Source organism: Meles meles, chromosome 12 (assembly GCF_922984935.1).
Source record: "Meles meles chromosome 12, mMelMel3.1 paternal haplotype, whole genome shotgun sequence".
Taxonomy (NCBI): Eukaryota; Metazoa; Chordata; class Mammalia; order Carnivora; family Mustelidae; genus Meles; species Meles meles.
This window is the reverse complement of record NC_060077.1, coordinates 57,288,191-57,309,749: the sequence shown is the minus strand read 5'-3', so window position 1 is coordinate 57,309,749 and position 21,559 is coordinate 57,288,191. Positions and strand designations below refer to the sequence as shown.

At 43.1% G+C, this 21,559-nt stretch overlaps 1 protein-coding gene across 1 annotated transcript in view; it reads right to left on the bottom strand.

Annotated features, from left to right (window-relative positions):
• Positions 1 to 1,297: 1,297 nt before the first annotated feature.
• The window catches only part of ASXL3 (ASXL transcriptional regulator 3), a 160,310-nt gene continuing 140,048 nt past the window's right edge, over positions 1,298 to 21,559 (bottom strand). The window contains 5 exon segments of the mRNA XM_046024359.1: positions 1,298 to 2,761; positions 2,763 to 5,822; positions 8,634 to 10,584; positions 15,178 to 15,283; positions 17,356 to 17,452. Of these exon segments, the coding sequence (XP_045880315.1) occupies positions 2,105 to 2,761; positions 2,763 to 5,822; positions 8,634 to 10,584; positions 15,178 to 15,283; positions 17,356 to 17,452 (5,871 nt within the window). The 3' untranslated portion in view covers positions 1,298 to 2,104.

Here is a 21,559-nt window from a genome sequence, read left to right as displayed (position 1 = left end):
TGCTCTTCTGAACCAAGATGGTATTGCAGCCAAGCAGACCACAGAGAGGACGCTGCCCCAACACAACCTGGTGCAGAGCGAGCCGGGACTTCTGCTGCATTCCTGGGGAGGGGCTGGTGAAGTGCGCCGCTCGCTTTCTCCGTCACTAACTGTATTAATTTCACCGTGAAAAACTGAAGTGACCTCACCGAGGCACCAAATCTCAGCCACAGAGGCAGACCCTTCTCTGCTTTTCTTCCTAAGTATCTTTAACTATTAGCAATGTATTAAGAAAAGTGACATCTGTATCACCTAATAAAATTTGGCAACATTACAATAATAAATATGGAGGGAAAAAAACATATACCGTGGTTGATTAATACAAAAAAATCACAAGTTTTCTTTTCTTTTCTTTTTTTCTCCAGTAATGTAATCTCTGCTCACTCCAGTTAATTTTTAAGACATGTTTTAAGGGAATGTCTAAAGTTTACGTTGATGTGAGAATGTCTGTCATTCTTACCCTGGATACAGAGGATTTCCGTCCCCCATCCCATGTTTTGCTTCTTTTTTAAAAAAATTCTACAGCCACAATCATCAATGGGTTAATGGCACTCCACCTTTTGTGCTCTGAAATCTGAAGTTAAATGGGCGTGTTTTCTGCTGTCTTTCATCTTCCCACCGTGTGCATGTGCTTTTTGAACTTGCTTTAGGGAACAGAGCCTGCTGAACTACAGCTGTTCTCCGGCATGAGGGTGGCCAAAGTATGTGGAATGTAGCTCAGATCCTCAACACTCAGCCTCTACTGGATAAACACCGACGGTATCTGTAAGATGCAGTATCCCATTTTCAAAAGCAGTTCTACTCCCCCAAATATGAGGAAGAATGTACTGAATTCACCTGAGGGGGGGGAGGGGGACAAAACATGCAACACCTCGGATGATTTTTTAGAATAAGGGCTATTTTGGACTCAAATATAATTAACTATATAGATTGCGAATCATGAGGGGAAAACCGCTCAGAAGTAGATCCACACATCAGCCTTCTGCTGCTCCTCTTATCATCAACAATGCTTTAAAAGGGAGGGGGCCAACCTCTGCAGAGTCAGAAGCCAGAATGGACTGGAATCATCAACAAAGGGTACAATTATTCCCCCTCCCCAATTTTAATATCTAGTAGTTGTATTAGAGTAAACAGAATGGACCAATATTTACATTATCAACCCACTTCTATATGTTTGCATACACAGCATTTTACTTGCTGACTTTTTAAATTTTAGGGCATTTTTTTTTTTCATACTTGCTCTTAAAAGCTACACGTGATGTTCTGAAATCCCGTGGGCCTGTGGGCCTCTGGCCTTCTCTTGGTCGACTGACCTTACAGTATCAGGTGTCAAAGGGCTCGAACCAGATTACTGGCCTTGAGGCCCACACTGCAATTTCAGGTATAAGACACATTTCACTACAATGTGTGCACAATGTCCAAGGCAGATCGGGTATTCTGCCAGTCTCTGGAAAGAGTAAAAAGGGAGGGAAGAGAAGAAGGACATGGAGTTCATTAATGGCATACCTCCTTTAATGCATCTTTCGTGATATGAGCAAATACAAGGAATCATACATTTAAATCAGATTCCCCTTTCCAAATATGCTTTAATCACTGTGGTAAGGGTAGGTCCAGAAGAGTCAACTGTGAAAACTCTTGTTGTCATGGTTAATCTACAGAAGAACGAATAACCAACCACCTTAAATCACTTTTACCATTCTTTCTACATCTGCGTTTCTGGTTAGCATTAAGTAATTAAAAATGTCCTTTTCCTATCTACACCTGGGTAAAAGAAACAAAACGGAACAAAACGAATGGGGTAGTGACCTGTGTACACTTGGACAGAAACTTTCCAAAGCTGGGAATGGTAACTTAATATGCAAAAGACAAGCCGCTGGGCCACTCGGTTGGGGTGCGATCGCCCCTTTCTAGGAAACGCAAGTAAAGAATCCCAGAGAGAAAAGGTAATCTGTTCCAGAGGAAAATAAATTATCACGATATAAACCACTGAGTTACTCAATTTGTCGCTGCTGACGCCGTTTGGCTTTTCCGTGTTGAAAAGGGATACTGCATCTTTCCTCAGCTCTTACCGCACCACCAGGCAAGCTACACAGAGTTTGGAGGGACCTATGCAGTCATCATGGCAGAAGGCCCCACAGCCTTTGCACACAATCATGGCTTTCAGACGGCAAGAGCATTTCAGTTCCAATTCGTCCGCGTTGCTGCTGTCGGCAAAGTTCTGAACGGGCATCTGAGCGTTCTGACCAGGCAGGCCCGTGGCGGGACTGGAGCCACTTCCCAAAATCCCAATGGACTTTTCAATTGCAGATGCTGCCCTTTTGAAGCTCGTGCTCCCAAAGTGTATTGTTGGATAATTTCCACAGAGCTGCTGCTGTTGCTGCACCTGCATTTTCTGAGCAGCTAATTGGGTAAAAGGCTTTTGTGGCTCAGAAAGCAAATAGGAAGAGAAATCTGCATTTTTTAGCGCAAATGCTTTTAACTGTTCTTTCATTTCATTCTGGTCATAGGAAACTTGTTTCATGCCCAGTTCACAGCTGCTGCTTAAACCTTCCTCAAAAGAAAGAGGTTCCGATTTTATATTGCTACATATGCCCGTGGACTGTGGCCAACTAAGTCTCTTAGTGGTTTCCATGGTAACCGGTGGCTGCTTTTGATCGGATGGGACTTCTGCATTAGGAAGAGGTGGAGGTAGAGGAGGTGGTGGTGGCGGGGGAGGGGGGGGGCAGGGCCAAGGGCGGAGGGGGCGGAGGGGGCGGGGGCGGGGCGTGCACGAGGGCTTTGTTTGGCATGGCGTGTGCAGCCCCTCCCACGTCATCACCTTCTTTAAGGGGCATGTTGGGGGACAACATGTTGGCTAACCTTAGCTGGTGGGGTGCGGGAGAAAGACCAACCTCTCCCAGTCCCTTCTGTTCGAGATGCCTGTTGAAGCCGAACGCATTACAGCCCACTGGGGTCTTGGCGGAGGCCGGTAGCAGGGCTGCACTCGGCATGGGGGCCCTGGCAGCCATCGGCATTTGGTAAAACTGCTGTCTGTGTGAGGTACCAGCGTCAGGGTGGAAGCTGCCATTCTTGTCGACATGAAAGAGGTTCTGCTGGAAGCTACAGGAGGGGAGCAGCCGCTTCTGCTGTTTGACCTCGGGGCTGGGCACGATTCTGTTCTGCATGGGGTGCTTGTTCAGCCACTCCTGCTTGAACGGCTGGCTGTGCCCTCCTAGCGGAGTCAGGCCCGAGTTGATGACACAAGGCACCCCTTTCCCATCTGGCTCCACCAGCAATTTCCCTGGCTCGCACTTCACTTGCGTGTGCTCCCCCACAGTCCTGGCGACTCTCTTTTTGGGGTGGTTTTCTCGCTTCCTCATTTGTAGCGGCACGAGGGTCCCCGCCAGGTAGCCCTTCCCGTCGGGGTTTGGAGAGCTGGATGGCATTTCAACGATGTTGCGCTCGGGGGCTGTCTTCCCCACTGAGGTAGTTTGAAGAGGCAAGGGAAGCCTGTTGATTTCGAGCTTGGCTCCCAGTCGGGGCTGAGGCAACACTTTCTCCAAAGGCAGGTTGCCCTGGAGTAACTGGGTCACCAGCGGGTTGTTGGCTTCCACAGAGGACAGTCGGCAGCCGGAGCTGCCCGCACTGGGAACCCTTTTCAGGGGGTCTGCCGCCAAGGAAATCGCCTCTTCCATGGGACCGGAGGTGGGCGCCTTCACGTTCTGCGTCTGCTGCCCACTGGGGGCGACCTCCGCGGCCGGAGGAGGCAGCTCGGGGCCGGGGAAGTCTTCGGTGTCCATCCTAAAGCCCTTGTCCACTTCATGAGGTTCGGACTTCACCGGGAGAGCGACACTGGTTATGAGATTCCTGGGGTGGAGCTCTGACATGTGGGAGTAGCTGGCGTGTTCGGTTTTGATGGCCTTTGGACAGCTCTGCTCCAGATACTCTTTCTGCTTGCTTGAAGTGGGGTGACTCACCAGGGGCTGTCCTGCACCCCGCATCCCCTCCTCATTCCAGCAAATCCGGCTGCCTGGGTTATAGGGATTGCTACAGGTTGCCTCGGCTTCGCTTTTGAAAGCGGTTGGGCCCCGTGTCTGCTCGGCAAAGTTATGGCTAGGAGCGGGCACCTCGTTCCGTTTGTCTGGACCCACGAGGGGTCCCTCTTGGAGACTTGGGCAGGCTGCCTGCATCGGGGTACACTCCTGTTTTGCTGCCACAGCACTGATGAAACTCGAGCCCTGGTCCACGCCTTCGCTGGCCAACGGCTCCGGCCGGCTGATGACGGACACCTGGGGGCACGCCACGGGCTGGACGGAGGCTTCTGTCCTCATGGACCGGCTCTGGAGGTCCAAGCTGGCTTCCGCACTTTCGATGGAGACGGTCAGAGACAGAGTGGAGGTCAGCGTGGTGCTGTGGTCCACGATGACTTTACACGGAATCGATCTGTTTATGGCTGCTGGTGCGAAGCCCCCCGCGGGTGGCTGAGGTTTCCCAGAATTGTCTGCCCTGTTTCGGGGCCCTGGATGTTTGTCTGAGCTTTCAGCACTTAACTTGGGAGGCCCCTCGTAAGAGCTGATGGTCAGCATGCTTCCAGTAAACATGGCGACAGGCGGCCGCGTGGCCAGAGCCTCTGTGGCCACTGCCGACTCCCTGCAGCTGAGCGCGGCTCTCACAGTGGTACCCAGGGGTCCGGGGGCCTGTTCTTCACCCCCAGGCATGGCTATCTTCTCAGAAGGAAATCTGCTGTTCATCCCCGGCGGGGGGATCAAGACAGAGCCCATGGAGAGATGGTTTGACAAGTTATTTCCAATGGAGGGAGTTGGCACAGAGGTGTACTGACCCGAGACGAGATTACCAGCGCTGCTGTTGGACAGTGGCAACTGCTTGTCGTCCATGGGGCTCGAGACACTGTGGCCCTCAGCTGGGATGGGGACAGGAGTGCTTTCGATACATTTTGGTATAATGGCTATGCACGGAGTGTCCGTTCCCTGGATGGTTTTCAACATGCTCATGTTACAAGCAGAAATTGTGGTATTTGCACTGTCAACAGACATTAGAACAGAGGATTTATCAACAGAACTCACAAAGGGATGTTCTTTAATTGCTCCCGACATAGCAGTGCTGCAAACAGACACAGGGACGGAATTTTTATTAAAAAGCATGGGCACACTGCTATTTTCAGAAGAGGTAGATGAAACAATTTTCTCAGATAAATGCGACACGGGTATATTTTCGTCAGAACTATGTGCAGATAAGTCCGTGGCAGTTTCTGGAAGTTTAGCTGGGTTAAGAGATGGCTGTAATACAGTGGTGGTCTCCCGGAGGTGCACAGACTTGTTGCTAGGAGATCTGCAGTTTGGATTGACAATAATCACACCGGTCGACCCTTCAATTTTTGTTTCAGGGGTAGAAGAGACTTCTAAGCTTGGAGGCCCTTCCTTTGAGCCGAGCGGAGGCAACCGGGACTCTTTAGTGTTCTGGAAGAGGTGGGCTCGGGCTTGATGCTTTGCAAAGAGCTTGGCCTTTGTCTGCTCTTTGATATGTGCCAGGGTTCTCACCTTTCCACCCTCTCCTGGGCTCCCCATGGCTCCCGAGACGATGCTTGCGGCGGCGGCTACAGCAGCGGCCGCGGCTGCCTCTCGCTGGGCCCTCGCTTGCTGGGCCCTGGCCTTGATGTCTGCAAGGGTCCTGGCTCCTGTGTTCCTCCCACCACCGACCGATGTGCTGGGGGATGCGCGAGACTCTGGTTTGGAGACTGGCTGGCTCTTGATAATGAAAGGTGGCCCAATTTTGGAAAGCTGGATCTATAGGAAGGGGAGAATGGAAAGAGAAAGCGCTTGGTACATGATCACAGAGGACGCAGGTGGAACGTGATAACACAAGAGATAAGATGGGCGATGTCCTCTCATAATGTGGCATGAACGACACCTAAATCCCCAAATAGGTCTTTTGGGTATAAAGCGACAATCATTGTGGCACGAATGTGAAATTAAAATTTTTAATCTCTGTTTTTCATCTACAGGAACATCAACCGGTGACTCCATTTGATATGGAAATGAAACATCTTCTTAATGCCTCATATAAATGGAAACACAATCCATGCTTCTTAAAATGAGGTTAGCTAAAAAAGACTTAGAGATAGTTAGCTTTTAAATTATCTTCCTTCCTGGCAGGGAAAACTGGGACCATCATTCTGTATGAGTTTATCTCTTCATTTGCCACGAAGAAAAAAGCCCTAGCCAAGAAGTCAGAAGACTAGAATTCTCATCCTGCCTTCACTCAAAGAAATTCTGCAACCTTGGGCAAATCGTGGTGTACTTTGCTTTCTCCAGAGACCTCCGTGAGCCAGAGACTCTGTGGTTTTTCTGTATTCCCATACAACCCGGCATGCTGGCTCATACCTGTATAATCAGCACACAATAAGAGTTTGTAAACTCACTTGTAAAATGAGACTAGTTATTTCTGGTCTATTTCCTTCACAGGGTTGTTATAAAGATGGAATGAGACTATGCTTGTGAGAGTGCTCTGCTTTCCAAAGGGATTTGGTATCATTATCTTTTCATGAAAGCAAGGGCAACGCTGGTTTTCTGCTTCTAAAAGCAACGACGGGTTGGGCAGTTTCTTCGGATATCGGTAATCTACAATTTGCTGAATTTCATAAACAGCCCGACCCACAGCATCTACCTAACTCATGCTAATTAAGAGACTCACAGTCATTCCCACATTGACGAGGCATAAGACTCAACAGCTAACATCTTATAGCAATGCTCTAGGCACTAGAAACATGAGTCATAGATTAAAGAGTCATAGATTCTTAGGGTCATAGATTTGGAGAGTTGGAAGGGACCTAGTTAAAGCCCCTCAATTTACAGTAGAAAAAACTGAGCCTGTGGAGGGAAAGTAGGCTGCCCTGGATCATATAACGAGAGTGTGACAGAATGGTTCCCCATTCAGGGCTCTTGACAAGTACTATGCTTCCTTTGTTTTCCTCTCTCTAGGAAAAGCTCTTCCTAGAAAACATATCTCCCTTCTTAACATATGAATATTTATACTATAAATGCTTGACACATACTACAGGATCGTATCAATCTGGAATTATGCTTTGAAACTTTGGTAGATGAAATGATCTTTCTGAGCTATCATTTCTCCTTTTCCAACCTGTGATGTTTCTCTTCTAATCCAAAGGCTTCAAAGAAAAAAAATGAATTTAGAGAGGCGATTCCAGTTTTCCTTTTAAATATTTTCTTTACTTAAAAAAAAAAACAACTAAAAACATTTAAAAAATTAAACCTAGCTATACTTAAGCGAGAGCCCAAGGCCAAACAAACACCAAATCTATTTATGTTATCCATCTACCGGGAAGTATACACTACGTTGAAAACAAGCTTTTGACAAGAAAAACAGACTGCTATGTCCAAAAATATTTCCTAGGAAAAGCATGCTTATATTTTTCTTTCCACTGCTTCAGAAATTAGAATGCATAGCGGGGCCTTTAATTGGCGCTTAATGTTCATCTTTCACATCTTTAGAATCTTACTAATAGGGGTTACTTTATTAAGTAGAGTAACTGCAGCTACACTCTTACAAGTCAGCCTTATGGATATCATGAGACACATACATAAAATAGATGTCAGAGCAGAGCAAAGTAAAGAGAAAGAGATTAAGAGAAACACAGCTTGAACATATTTATAATCCTAGACCAAACCTATGGCAGAATAATGCACTTGACCGTTGGGCAGTATAAATGGACTAAGATGAAAGCACCAAATAAGTGTAGATTATACTGGTTAGGATTTTTTTTTTAATTAAACAAATTATTTCTTTTGAATTAGCCTTAATTTTCAATTTACTTAGGCAGAGCCAATTTATATAAAAGGTTTGTTTTCTGAGAGTTAAAATCTACCTGGGGTCAAAAGAGAATGTATAAATGGGAATGTTTCAATGCAGGTTTTATTATCTGTGAAGTTAAGTGCCTCTTGACTATCTCAAAAATTTAAAAAAAAAAAAAAAAGATCTGTATATCTACAGCATTTTCCCTCAGAGTGTGCAAAGCAATTTTATTGATTTACTCAAGAAGTATTTAATATTAATTAATTTAATATTTAATATTCTTCCATAAGTCACGCCCTTTCTGTTAGGAAATGGTGGTGGTGAATATTTGCTGGAAAATAAATGAACCGATATCCTGCACCTTCTCCTCCTTCACGCATGCCTCTGACTTTTGATTACTTTCCCTAGCCCTACTGAACTTTGACTGGACTAAATTATGTCTCAACTTTCCCCAAGTGCATGTACATCTTCGTCTTATACCTTGGAATTCTCAAAAGACCCTTCATCTCATGGCCTATAGGCCCCTCCAGGCCCTGTTCTCCCTCCCATTTCTTTTTCCTTAAATGCTCAGTCTAAATATATACATGCATCTAAGATTATCTGTGAGCTCAGCAATCCTTAAAAAGGATCATTTAATATTAGACTCGTGCTTAGAGTATTAGATCATCAACTGCTACATAAAACCTGGAGGGAATAAAACCTTATTTAATTCTGAAAATTAAGCATCTAAAGAAGAAAAGCCTATCTATGCAATCGTCTTTAATGTTGTTATTATTAGTCCATACCTTGAGAGGTGGAACTCTGGGCTCCTCTCTTGGAGGCTGTTCTTTCTCAGGTGGGCTGCTGGATGGTAAGTTCCGGGTTGACTGATCATCTTCTATCCGAGCCCTCTTCTCCTTACAAATTCCAAAGCCGTGCTGCTCTGCAGTTTTCCTCTTCGATATCTCAGATTCTCTACTTTCATTTCTTATCCCATCTGGTGACTTGGAGGGCTCTGACAACTTGGAAGAATGTGAGGTCTCCAACCGATTCTGTGAGCTCCCTTGCTTGTGTGTTTTGTTTCTAGAGCCTTCTGAAAATGAAGCCTTATCCACTGATGAGACATACTGCTTGTCCTGTAATTTAGCTGATGGAAGCTCATTCCCCTTATTCTCTGTCTCTTCAGAAAAGACAGGTAACTCCAATGGTGAAGACGCCCCTTTCTTTTCTGTTCTTTGCAGGACATTATGATTTTTCACTTTTATCATTTCTATAGAAGGGAGTTCTGGAATTGAAGCAGGATAGGCCTTCTCAGCTTCAACATGTGATTTACAAGGCTGCTGATTCAGAGTCTTACCGTGCAAGTCTTCTGAGGGAAATGCTTCAGGAACAATGGAGGAACCCATTTTGATGGGTTCAGGAGTATTTGACAGAGTCTTCTGTTGAGAGAGAAGGCTCTCCCCCAGTGGCTTGGCAGGGGCAGAGCCTTCATCTTTCTGTGGGGAGAGTGGTTCTTCAGATAGGGAAGGGGACTTTCTTTGCTGATGCACCATTCTCTCATTCATGGAAGGATTAGAAATTGGAGATGTTTCTGAAGGAACTGGCAAACTGGATATAAAAGTGGTCTCAGATGTGAGAAGCATGGAAGACACTGAAGACGTTTCTGATGTCAAAGGTAGATCAGACATGGGTGATGTTTCTGATGTTAAAGGTAAATTTGATACGGGGGATGCTTCAGAGGTTAAAGGTAAATTGGACATCAGAGATGCCTCTGATATTTCAGGTGAAATGGATACTGGAGATATTTCTGACATCAAAGACGCATGAAGATTTTCATCAGGGGGATTTCTCTGGTTATATTTGTCTGCATTTTCAGTGCTGGACACCTCAGAACAAAACGTCGTCTCAAGGGAGGCTGGAGTACACGATTCCTCTGAGGTGGACTGAGTTTCCCCTCCTGGGGATGTCAGGCTGGTACAGGCTCCCTCTGGGCTCTCGGAAGAGAAGGAAGTTTCCGAGATGCAAGCATTCTCAGAAAGCTGTTCATCAGGATCACTCTGTAGCTCCATATCTACAGCAATCCCTTCACTGGGAAACTGGTCTTCTAAAGAAGAGGACACTGTTTTTATTTTTGGAGGATTGGTCTCTATTGCAGTTTCTGGCTCCTTATGTTCCGTGTCACTAACATGAGTCACAGAGGAAGTGGAAGGAAGGAGAGAGTCACAGACTTCTACCTGATCGATAACAACCGACATTTCTTCCTGGGCAGATTCGGATTTCTCTTCCACCTTCACTTCGATATGAGGCAGAGTTTCTAAAACATCATTCATCATAACACAGGACTCCAGGTTATCTTCAGGAGGTGCTATGTGAGGCTCTTCATGAGAGTTGGCTGGACTTTCAGACTCCTCAGAAAATTCAGGTATTGTCTTATGATTTTCATCCTGACATTCACAGATACTAGTCTCTACCTCTTCTGCAATTTCCTCCTGAATCACGGATTCTTCAGGGATCAAGATATCTTCTGAGTCTGATTCTGCCATTCCATCTTTACCTCCATCTACCACAGGACAAAGCGTAGCACAGAAACCAGGCTCTGGAGAAGTTGGACTTTTCATGCTTTTTGGCTGTTGCTCTTCCAAGGGAGTCTGTGCAGAAAGACCTGGAAGGCTAGAGCCTCCACACGAACTACTTTCAGCTCCATCGCTGTTTGGTCCAGAAGTGAGCTTTATCGATTCCTCTCTTGACATGCCCAACCTGAACAGAAATTAGAAATATTGAATTACTGTTCAACCACAAAACATGAAAGGTATAATTTGGAGATATATTTGTGTGTGTGTGTGTGTGTGCGCACGTGTGTGTGTGTATGCACGCGTGTGTATGCGTATTCAACAAAAGCAAATGCATCAAATTAATTTTAGAATCGCTAAGTAACATGCTTAATTTATAAACTATAAATTATATAAAATGATATATAAACATCATAAACTAGTTTATGATGACTTAGTTCTTCTACTTCTTTTATAATCATAACTAAATAAACTCTACTCTGGTTAAGAAAGATTCAGACTTTTATATCTTTTTATTTTTTAAATTTTGTTTTACTAACTTATTTGGTACAGATTTTTATTCTGTAAGCAAGGAGATATGAGCTTTGCCCAATGTTATGTAAAAGGAATTAAATAATCACATACTACAAAAGATTAGAAAATATGGGCAGAAAAACAAAAGAATGGATAAGATCTAAAATTTTTTAGTCAAAAAGTAGCAATTTACCTTTATCATAGAAAATTGCATAGTCTTCAGAGGATGCAATATAAGCAAATAAGATCAATGGGATATGGGTATGTTGTAAAATCTTAAAACTGAAATGACTTCCAAAGATTAAGTTCTCTTAAACCAATGTAAGAGGTTTATTACTAACCTTATTTTAGTCTGCAAGTGTCTAACTTAAGACAATATGGAAATTTCACTAAAGAAAAACAAACATATTTGGGGTCAACAAAGTTGATTCTTCTAGATTATATGTGTATGAGGTAAGATCTTAAAATTTTTTCATGTGATCTCTTCCTGTAAGGATATTCCATGAAAGATAACAAAGAGCATTAAGAAATAATGTAACCTAATATTCATGTCATAAGGAAAAGTTCATCAGAATTACAAAGATACTGGAAATCACTATTTCCTGTCATACTAACTTACATCATCAGCATCACATGGTAGAGAAATAAGCTGTTCTAAAAGAAGTTCGAGTACAGACAATTACAAAGAGAGAAATATTCTCAAACATATTTGAGTGAAGAAATACAGCTAGAAGTATCAATGCAGGAAAATACCTCAGTGAAATTTTCAACCTTTTACTTAAATTCTCCAACATGAAAGGGAAATAAAATTGAATACATTTTTTGGGGTGTATTCATTGCCTTCTTTGCTAACATTCAGAAGGCTCTAAAAAGAAGCTAGAAATACTGCCCTCATAATTAGCCTCTTTTCTTTCAACTCTCCCTAAGATGGGTTCAAACGAAGCTCCAATTTATAACTATCCTACACTGAGAGGAGCAGAATAACGACATTACAGATGAAGCAGAATAATCAACTAGAAATATGGTCCCTTGGGGCTAGGCCAAGCAGAGATACTACTGATACTAGGTTAGGTGTAGAATGTACAGTAATTATCCACTGGCAGCCAAATTTCTGCTGGTTGGTTAATAAGGATATAATAAATTTATTAATTCATATTAAATATTTTTAATATTAAGTATCACAAATGTATGGAATATATAAAATGTATATATTATACACGTGTGTCCACATTCATAATATTTATATGTATATATGGAGAAGAGTACTGTATAAAATATGCCTGTGTCAACATTTTATTATTTTCATGACAAAATGGATTTAAGATGGCATAAGGCAAAGAAGGTTGGTTTTCACAGCACACCGCACAACAACACAAAGGAAAACAGGTAAGTCCAGAAATCCATCATTCTGAGTTAGTGCATATATGGGTGATCTCTAAGTGACTAAAGCAAATAGGGAACAGTGCTATGTTATAAGCAGAGTAAGCCCATCAGAACCATAACAGGGAGCTCAAACACACAGCCTGAAGACTAGAGGAGACAAATCTTAACAATGGGGGAGTTTGGATGGCAACATTCTTAGGAAAAGTTAGAGCAGTGAAATTTTCATGTCAACTGAAAATTATCTGGTGCTAGGAAAAACAATCTTTCACACACTGGGGTAGTTTAAGTAATCCTGAAGTAACAAAATTAGAAGGACATTGGAATGTCCAAAATACGGCTGTCATCCAATATGTAATTGAATATGAAAAAAGACAAGCAAGAATTCCAGTGATGTTAAGGGGACAGAAACTCTATGGATAAACTACAGCAAGGAAAGGGTCAAATAAAAGAAGTGTTTGTATTCAGAGCTCAGGGGTGGTAAGAGGGGATCATGCTTACTCGAAGTATTATAGCAGTTACGCTCCAAGGCAAGGCCCTTTAACTTGTTATGCATGGGAGTCTGGAAGCCCTCAAGTTTTATGTAAAAAAAATTATGTAGGTGTGAGCTTTCCTGAGAAGGAATTGTGGGACTAGGACGCTGAGCAAATCACTTCACCAAACTGTGTAAACCTGGATTAATGACTTAGTTTCCCTGTCTCTCAGTTTCCCTAATCCCTTTTTTAACGTAAAAGTGAAATAAGGATGTCTATCTTACAGGACTGTTGGGCTGGGCGGGTTAGTGAAATAAGACTTTCAAAGCTCTTAGACACATATCAGAGCCCCGTATGCTCAATCATGACTTGGTGAATGAAGGAAAGCCCTCTGTATTGCATGGTCTCTGGGGTACAGGCTCTCTGAGGGCAGAGCCTAGAGAGCCCTGTGAATGCCTGCACCTCTGGTATCTAGATGAGATGTTGGATCAATTTTGCTGAATTAAAAAAAAGGGGGGGGCGCCTGGGTGGCTTAGTTGTTAGTCGTTAAGCATCTGCCTTCAGCTCAGATCATGACCCCAGCGTCCTAGGATCCAGCCCTGCATCGGGCTCCCTGCTTGGTGGAAACCTGCTCTCCAAACTCTCCCATTCCCCCTGCTTGTATTCCCTTTCTGGCTGTGTCTCTCTCTGTCAAATATATAAACAGAATCTTTAAAAAAAAAATAAAAATTTTTTAAAAAGGGCCCAACAATCAAGAACTAAGGACTAGTACATTGGAGGTAACTAGCTCAGTTTTGCCTTTGAAAGGGTGCTCCCAACACTCCCTTTGTCACACACAAGGTGAGGGGAAACCTCCTAGGTGGTCTGCAATGTCATTCTCCACAGTTCTTAATCCTGCTGGGCATCAGCATGACTTAGAGAACATTTAAAAACACATACTTCTGGGCTCACCTCCTGGACATTCCCAATCAGTATGTCTGGCATGGATCCTGGAAATCTGTATCTATTTTTAAAAGCCTCAGTAAGGATTCTGATGCAGCCAGCCTTGAGTAATGCTGCCGGTGACAATATCTGAAGGCATATAAGGAGGCTGCTGCATTTTTAATTTTTGAGAAAACGCATTAATTCTCTCCTGCTAGTTTTGCTTAAAGATGTATACACATCCACGATCCTACGAAAAATTAAAAACAAGCCTTCCTACTTGAGGGTACTGCTATCCAGGACACTCCCCCAAATGCTAGCCTCCTCTGGGTAAGCAGGCTGTTAATCACCGGATCCCTTTTCAAGAAGAGCACTCATGTGAGACTGTTCCCTGGGTGGCTCAGTGGGTTAAAGCCTCTGCCTTTGACTCAGGTCATGATCCCAGGATCCTGGGATCCAGCCCTGCATTGATCGGGCTCTCTGCTCAGTGGGAGCCTGCTCCCCCCACCCCTGCTCTCTGCCTGCCTCTCTGCCTACTTGTGATCTCTGTCTGTCCAATAAATAAATAAAATCTTTAAAAAAAAAAAAAGAAGAAGAAGAGCACTCATAGGAGACTCCTGACACTGGTTTCCCTATTTACAAGGGACCATTTTATGACGTTAAATCAAACGGTACAGATATTGTTACCCGCAACCACTTCAGTGTCATTTACGCAAAACAACTTCCAGGCATTAATTACGTATGTGGGAGTTCCAAGAAAAATTACTTCGTGAGGAGGAACTAAAGTCACTGTCAATTGTCAGCTCCGAAATCCTTCCTTCTTCCTTAGGGATCTGACTGAGTCTCTAATTCTGCTCAAGTACAATATGTCCCTTCTAAATGTAAGGCAAAGGTAAAACTACTTTCAATGTAATTTAGTCACTTCCATGCTTATGTGTGGCTGGTGTTATCTTAAAAAGAAACACACGTGAAGAGCAATAATGAATTAAAACCTGGTCACACTCAAAGAGGAAGATGGCTGGAGTGAAGCGTAATACCTCGGGCTCTCCCCCAAACAAGGACTGAACAAGATATGCACAGTCAACATTTTCAGAAAAATAGGAGAATTAAGAGTGTCTAAAACTACTTAGCTCTCAAGTATTCCTTAATGAATATACTTGGATTAAAACCAGGAGATTTTTACTAAAATCTAGTTAAGAAAAAGCCATAATTGACTTCTACAGGATTTCATGTGCTACTTTCAGTCCAAAATGAATTTTCATGGACAAGTTATAATTTTTTAATTTCATAAATTATTTTTTAAATGCATTTTTTAAAAATTTAAGTGCTGATATGCCACTATAATTTTACCTGCAATTTCTTACACTGAGGGACTATTGCCTTTTATCACTGGTTTATTAAGTTTTACAGCATATGAGTGTGCTATGTGAAGCAGAGAATTACATTTTCATTTCCTTCTGAGAGAAATGAGAAAAAAATGCTCTAGTACTTACTTTTCTCCATAAAACCTTTCAAAGAATTTTTCTTTCCAAGGTTCTGTTTTCTTTTCCTTCTCAATTTCTTGCCTTATCCGCAACTGCATTTCTGGAGTAAACTCTCCTAGAAAGCAAATGCTTATATATTGAGTAAAAGTGATCATATCTTTTACTGATTAATAAGGAAAATGTAATTAATTTGAGTAAACTTTTATGGATGTTGCAAAGGAAAAGGCTGAATATTGATAATATTTCTACAGCTTCTCTCTTTATGAACATCGCTCAAATAGTCATTTAGTCGTAGGTGAACTTTAAAACCCTCAGCAAATAAAGTGTATGCTAGGGGCTGTGAATGAAATGGCGTATATTCAGTGTCCCTAATGAAATCAGTCTGGCAGGAGAAAAGGCACACAATTGCCTATAACATAATGTTGAAAGCCCTGTATGGGCCGTAAGAATAAAGGTAGTGCGGGCACCGAAGAAAAGGCACTTCATTCTGCCTGAATTGATTAGGGAAGACCACATACAGGAAATGGTACTTGAGTAAGCTTTTGAAGGCTGACCAAGCTTTTATAAAGTAATTAACTCACAAGGCACAGAGATATGAATATGTATATTTATGTTCTTTTGAGTGGCCAATTGTGAGAATGTAGGAGTAGGATGAAATGAAATGGGAAAAGTAGGCTGAGGCCAATTAGCAAATACATGGTTTAAAGAGAGTTCTACATTTTTCCTATAAGAGACAGAGGGAGGTCCTGATGGCATCCACTCAGGGAGGAATATGGCCTAACAAGTGGCTTAAAAACCAGGTGTAGACATGGGAGGACTCCAGCCAGAAGGCTGCTGAATGGCATAGATGAGAAACAGAGAGTACAGTCAACCCAGTAGCTGTGGGAGTGTTCAAGGGCATTCAGAGTCAGAGCACAGTCAACAGGTTATGACCGGATCAGAAGATGACAGAGGACAAGAGAGATCAAGTTCCAAAGTGAGGACAGAGGTGACAGTAATGGAGACTGGGCAGAAGGGACAGCAAGGTGAAGGGAAGGGAAGACAGTGAGGTTAATACTGACGTTATGGTTTTCGGGTGCTTGGTATCAGCTCGGGAGATCCAGCAGGCATTTGGAACAGAACACAGGATTAGGAAAGAGGAGTTAGAGTCAGATGTGGAAGATTTGGCATAGGGGCTATACCAGGCGGTGAAAGAGGCTGCTTAGTGAATGTGCACAGCTACCAGAGGAAGTGCCAGAGACAGTGGTGGAGACATCACCATGTGTCATCAGAGGGAAGAACGGAAGCTCCAGACGGAAACTGAGGAACGGCTATCAACAATGCGGCCACAGGAAACAATTTGAAATATATTGTAAATGTCAAAGGTACATGGTTTCAAATTGGATGGGGTAAAAAAAAAACAACGAAATATTGCAGAAGGAACATCAAATGTAAGGACCAAGAAGAGGAAACTGGGCTTTGCTATTAGAAAGTCATTAATAGGGGCACCTGGTTGGCTCCGTTAAGTGTCTGCCCTCGGCTCAGGTCATGATCCCAGGATCCTGGAATTAAGCCCCACATCTGGCTCCCTGCTCAGCGGGAAGCCTGTTTCTCCCTCTCCCACTCCCCCTGCTTGTGTTCCCTCTCTCATTCTCTCTGTCAAATAAATAAATAAATAAACTTTAAAAAAAAAAAAAGAGCCATTACTATTCTCCAGGAGGCATTATTTTAGTTGTGTATAGTGGGGTCACACCCAACCATAACAATTTGAGCAGGTAAAAATGTAAAAATGAAGTACCATTGGTTATTTTTAGTCTTTCTAGAAGCTTGGTGACTGAAGGAAGAATAAGGTGAATTGGTGACTTTAGGGGAAGAAAGTATTAAAAGTAAATTCTTTAGGCTTTAGGACATTAAGAGAATACATAATACCTCAAGCAAGTGATTAAAATTATGATTCCAAAGAAAACCTAGCTAGATCAAAATTTTTTATTACGTTTTGGATATCATGCTTCCTTCAAAAATGTTGTATCTCAAAACAGCCAAGTATAACAAGAATTAGTGAAGTCATTTGGAACAGAATCTGTGTTTTTACTAAATTAAAGTATACTTCAGGGGGAGAAAAAGACTTGGAAATCAGAGAAAGGTGCAAAGCTCAGTATGCTGTGTGTACTCAGAAATGCCAAAGAATAATGGAAAAAAGAAACTTACCTTCTGCCAGTCGCTGTTTCCATCCTTGAGCTGCATATGCAAAAAATTCATTATTTAGTGCTGAAGAACTGAGGCGTAAAATTCCATCGCTTCCCATCTAGGAAATAAGCCGACAAAAACAAGATCCATCAAGGATAATTCAAAGCAAAAGTACACAGGAAAGAAGTGAAAACAGGGTGTATGCGTGAGAAAGTGTGGGGTAGGAGAAAGGGAGAAAAGGAACCTCGCAGAAAGGGAAACTCCTGGTAGAAGAAGCACACAGTGATGACTACACTGACAAAATACATAGTTTAAAGGAAATCTTTATTAGGCATTTCCATTATTGGTGGAGAGTAAAACAAACGCATGGACTTTCATCAAAACAGTGATATCTTTTTTTTTTTAAAGATTTTATTTATTTATTTATTTGACAGACAGAGATCACAAGTAGGCAGAGAGGCAGGCAGAGAGAGAGGAGGAAGCAGGCTCCCTGCCGAGCAGAGAGCCCGATGCGGGGCTTGATTCCAGGACCCTGGGATCATGACCTGAGCCCAAGGCAGAGGCTTTAACCCACTGAGCCACCCAGGCGCCCCAAAACAGTGATATCTTTACCGTTTTTACTATGCCATAAAATTGTACCACGTTAAAGATCACCATGTTGACACCTTTCGACTAACTTTCGGAAATTAAATTTTCTAAGATTTGTGAAAGCTAAAGAAATCCAGTCTGATCACTTGGGTTCTTTCTCTGGCTGAGGTTTAGACAGGGAGAAGTTCTAAAGCATTAAAATGAATACCCCCACATTGTCATACATACCCCCTCATCTTTTAATTTGGATGCACACAAAAAACCAGCTAAATAGTAAGGTGCACAATGCCCGCAACCATAAGCTACCGACCGTTTGCCTGAAACATACTAATTTTTAAAAACTCCCATGTAGAAGGGATTCAGATAAGCATCATCAAACCGGGAGCTTTTAACTTTCCAATTATTTACTGCACCTCCTATGTGCAGGTAGTCTGCTTGCAGACACAGAAGATAAAAGAACTGGCCTCCTCCTTGACTGGCTGGGTATGACTGAGGAGTGAAGATCAAACGGTGTCAAGCACGGGGTGAATGGGAATTAAGAAGTGCAAAGCCGTAAAAGCTGGGGGATGCTATCTAGGTGGACGCGAGCCGTTTGGAAAAACTGGATGCCAGAGGCAAAGCTGCGTCCTGCAAGATAGATCTGGACGGCATGGTTCGAGAGAAAAAGCATGTAGTGCTGGGTAGAGCTCAGGAGCTTTCCCGTGGAGGAATGGCATCACAGGGCAGCGGTAGCCACCTGGCGTTCGACAGTGGGAGGTGCTTTAACCTGTTGGTTAGAGGCGTGGCAAACTGTAGCTCCAATTACATTTTCAAAGATTTCCTCTTAACTCCCATACACACAATTCACGGGTCCTAATCTCTAATTGTTGCTGCTCCCTGAAAACATGCCCAGAGATTTCTCATCCCCAGGCTTCTGTTTGCTTGTGGTCTTTTCCACATTCCATCTTCACCATCAAAATCCTCCTCCTCTTTTAAAATTTCATTCAACGCCTTCATGAACATGCCAGTGGAACCATCCTCCAGGAGCAAAGGAGAACTTTGAATCTAAAAGTCAGTATTTATACCAACTACTCTACACTGAACAATGCTAGATCCGTTTCAAAAGAGAGACGCTGTGAATAAACATGAGGTAACTGAATGCTGCCATCATGACATCCAGAGAGAAGCCACAGACTTGACATTCTTAAGTTTCTTCATCTAAGAAGCTGTGGATAGCACGCTAAAACATTCAGTGCACGTGGAAAATTTCAGGCAAGGCTTCGTTCATTCATCGGATCATTGTTTACTCACCCTGAGCTATTCCATCTTTATTCGAGACCCTTATTAAGCCACTTATATGGATCCATGTACCTGGTACGTGTATACAGTGGCATTAAAGAAAAAGCCCCTGTCCTTACATTGAATGTATTCTATGCAAAACAGAAGTTTCTGGTCCCTGTATATCTCTTCCATCCGCACAACTGCAACACAGTCCTATCACCATGCCAGAAGCCCACCTCAGTGTCCTACCACAGCCCCAGGACTGGAGCCTTCCTCTCTTCTGACTGGACAAGTCTAGGACTCTGTCCTCTGGAATGCAGTCCACGCACTGAAACAGTGGCTGTCATTTGGTCCTGTGTCTCCAACAGAACATGTGTGCCTGGGACCCAAGGGGTGGAGTGAGTGATCTTTGTACTCTCTCCCCCGTAAGCCGCGGGCAGACGGTGTACTTTCTGTGGCCAGAGCTCTAGGCCTTCTGAGAATAAAAGTCCATGTCCCTGGGGAAGAATCATTTCTACTAGGTCGGGCTTCTCAGCCTTGGCGCTATTGTCATTTTTTAAAATATTTTAAAAAGATTTTATTTATTTATTTGAGAGATCACAAGTAGGCAGAGAGGCAGGCAGAGAGAGAGGGGGAAGCAGGCTCCCCGCTGAGCAGAGAGCCCGATGTGGGGCTCGATCCCAGGACCCTGAGACCATGACCTGAGTCGAAGGCAGAGGCTTTAACCCACTGAGCCACCCAGGTGCCCCAGCCCTATTGTCATTTAAATACAGAGAGTCCTTTATTGTGGCAGCTGTCCTGTATGTTGTAGGTTGTTGAACAGCACCCTGCCTTCTACCCACTAGATACCCGTAGCAATCCCTCTCCCAAATGGGATAACTGTAAATGTCTTCAAATATTACCAAACATCCTTTTGGGGCAAAATCATCCCCAGGTGACGATCATCACACTCTTGGAGATAGTAAGGGCTCCATGGTAGCTAAAGCTCTGTCTGGTTCCCAGGTGTCTCTCACACCAGTGCGTCAGTGGGCCAAGAGAGGGGTGACTGGACAGGTGGGATGATGAGCCCTCACGGTCATGAGGAAAGAGAACTGCTGCTGTAGGGCAAAGGCAGAGAGAAGGATGTAGGGAGCACTGGAGCTTCATCGGGACCTCTGTGGGTGCTTCTGTGTCTGGTGGTGACAGTGAACACAGATTATAGCAATGACAGCCAGAAAGAGTACAGGAGCCAAAGGCTCAGACTGCTCAGGGATGATGGTTTGGGCCACTTCCACCAGGCAAACCAGCAGAATTCCTGGCTGAGTGTGAGGGTATTCAGAAATGGGAGGCAGAGAAGGGAAATGATGAACTTAAGACCAGCTTGAGATAGCAGAGGCTATAGCTACACTAACTCCCTCATCATAAGTCTCGTTTCTGTTTTTGTTTTCTCACCAAAATATCATGACTGGCCACTCCTTAAAGACTTCATGACAGAGGGCACTTAACATGAAGCACTTTGAAAGCGATCTAGCAAAGGCAATTAGGATGAAGAGAAGACAGTTCCCCTAAAAGTTATGCCTCTAAGAAGTCTGAAATTTTCTGCAGATGTTGACTCTGCATGTCTGTCTGTGGTTTGGGAGCCTTGAGATAAAGCAACTTCACTTAGGAAGACTAACAGGGAAGAGATATTCTTATTGTGTAGATTTTAAGTAGGACTAGTAGGTGGAAGACAAGTTCCCTGAAGAGGTAAAGAAATTTGTTTGCTATGAAGTGCATTTGTAGAAGGCAATGAATAGGTTGGGATTTTTCTATATTTGAGGACTTCATGGTGCCGTATAATCTTCCACAGTCCATGCAACACCTAACACATTACAGGTACTCAATAAATGCTTATTGCTTCCCTTGCTTTGTGTAATTGAAAGATTTAAAATTTAACTTCGGTAGTTGATATGCAGGATTTTCATTTCATGTATTCTCCCAGGCCAAGACTGTGATTAGTTATTAATTGAAATTTCAGCATAATTTTAAGACACAAAGAAATACCAGATCCAGATTAGCTCTGTCAGAGTTTCGGGATTTCAGTGGATGAAAATGCAAGGCAGTGTGAAATAAACACATTAAAAAATATGGAAGCTAGCCCTGAAGGAAAGTGTTTTTCTTTTAAAACAGAAAAAATAATATTAACTGCCAGACTTCCAGCCTGTATGAGACAGCACAATTAAACACTGGAGCTAAATTGGACTTAGGAAATACATGCCAATAAAACTTTTAAAATACACTACTAATTTTATGGCCTTTAAGAAATACTGTCCAAAAGACATAACATTTTAATGAGCTGGAACAATAAACATTTCTGAAAGGTTTATTTATTTATTTATTGCTGAGCCATAAATTCTTG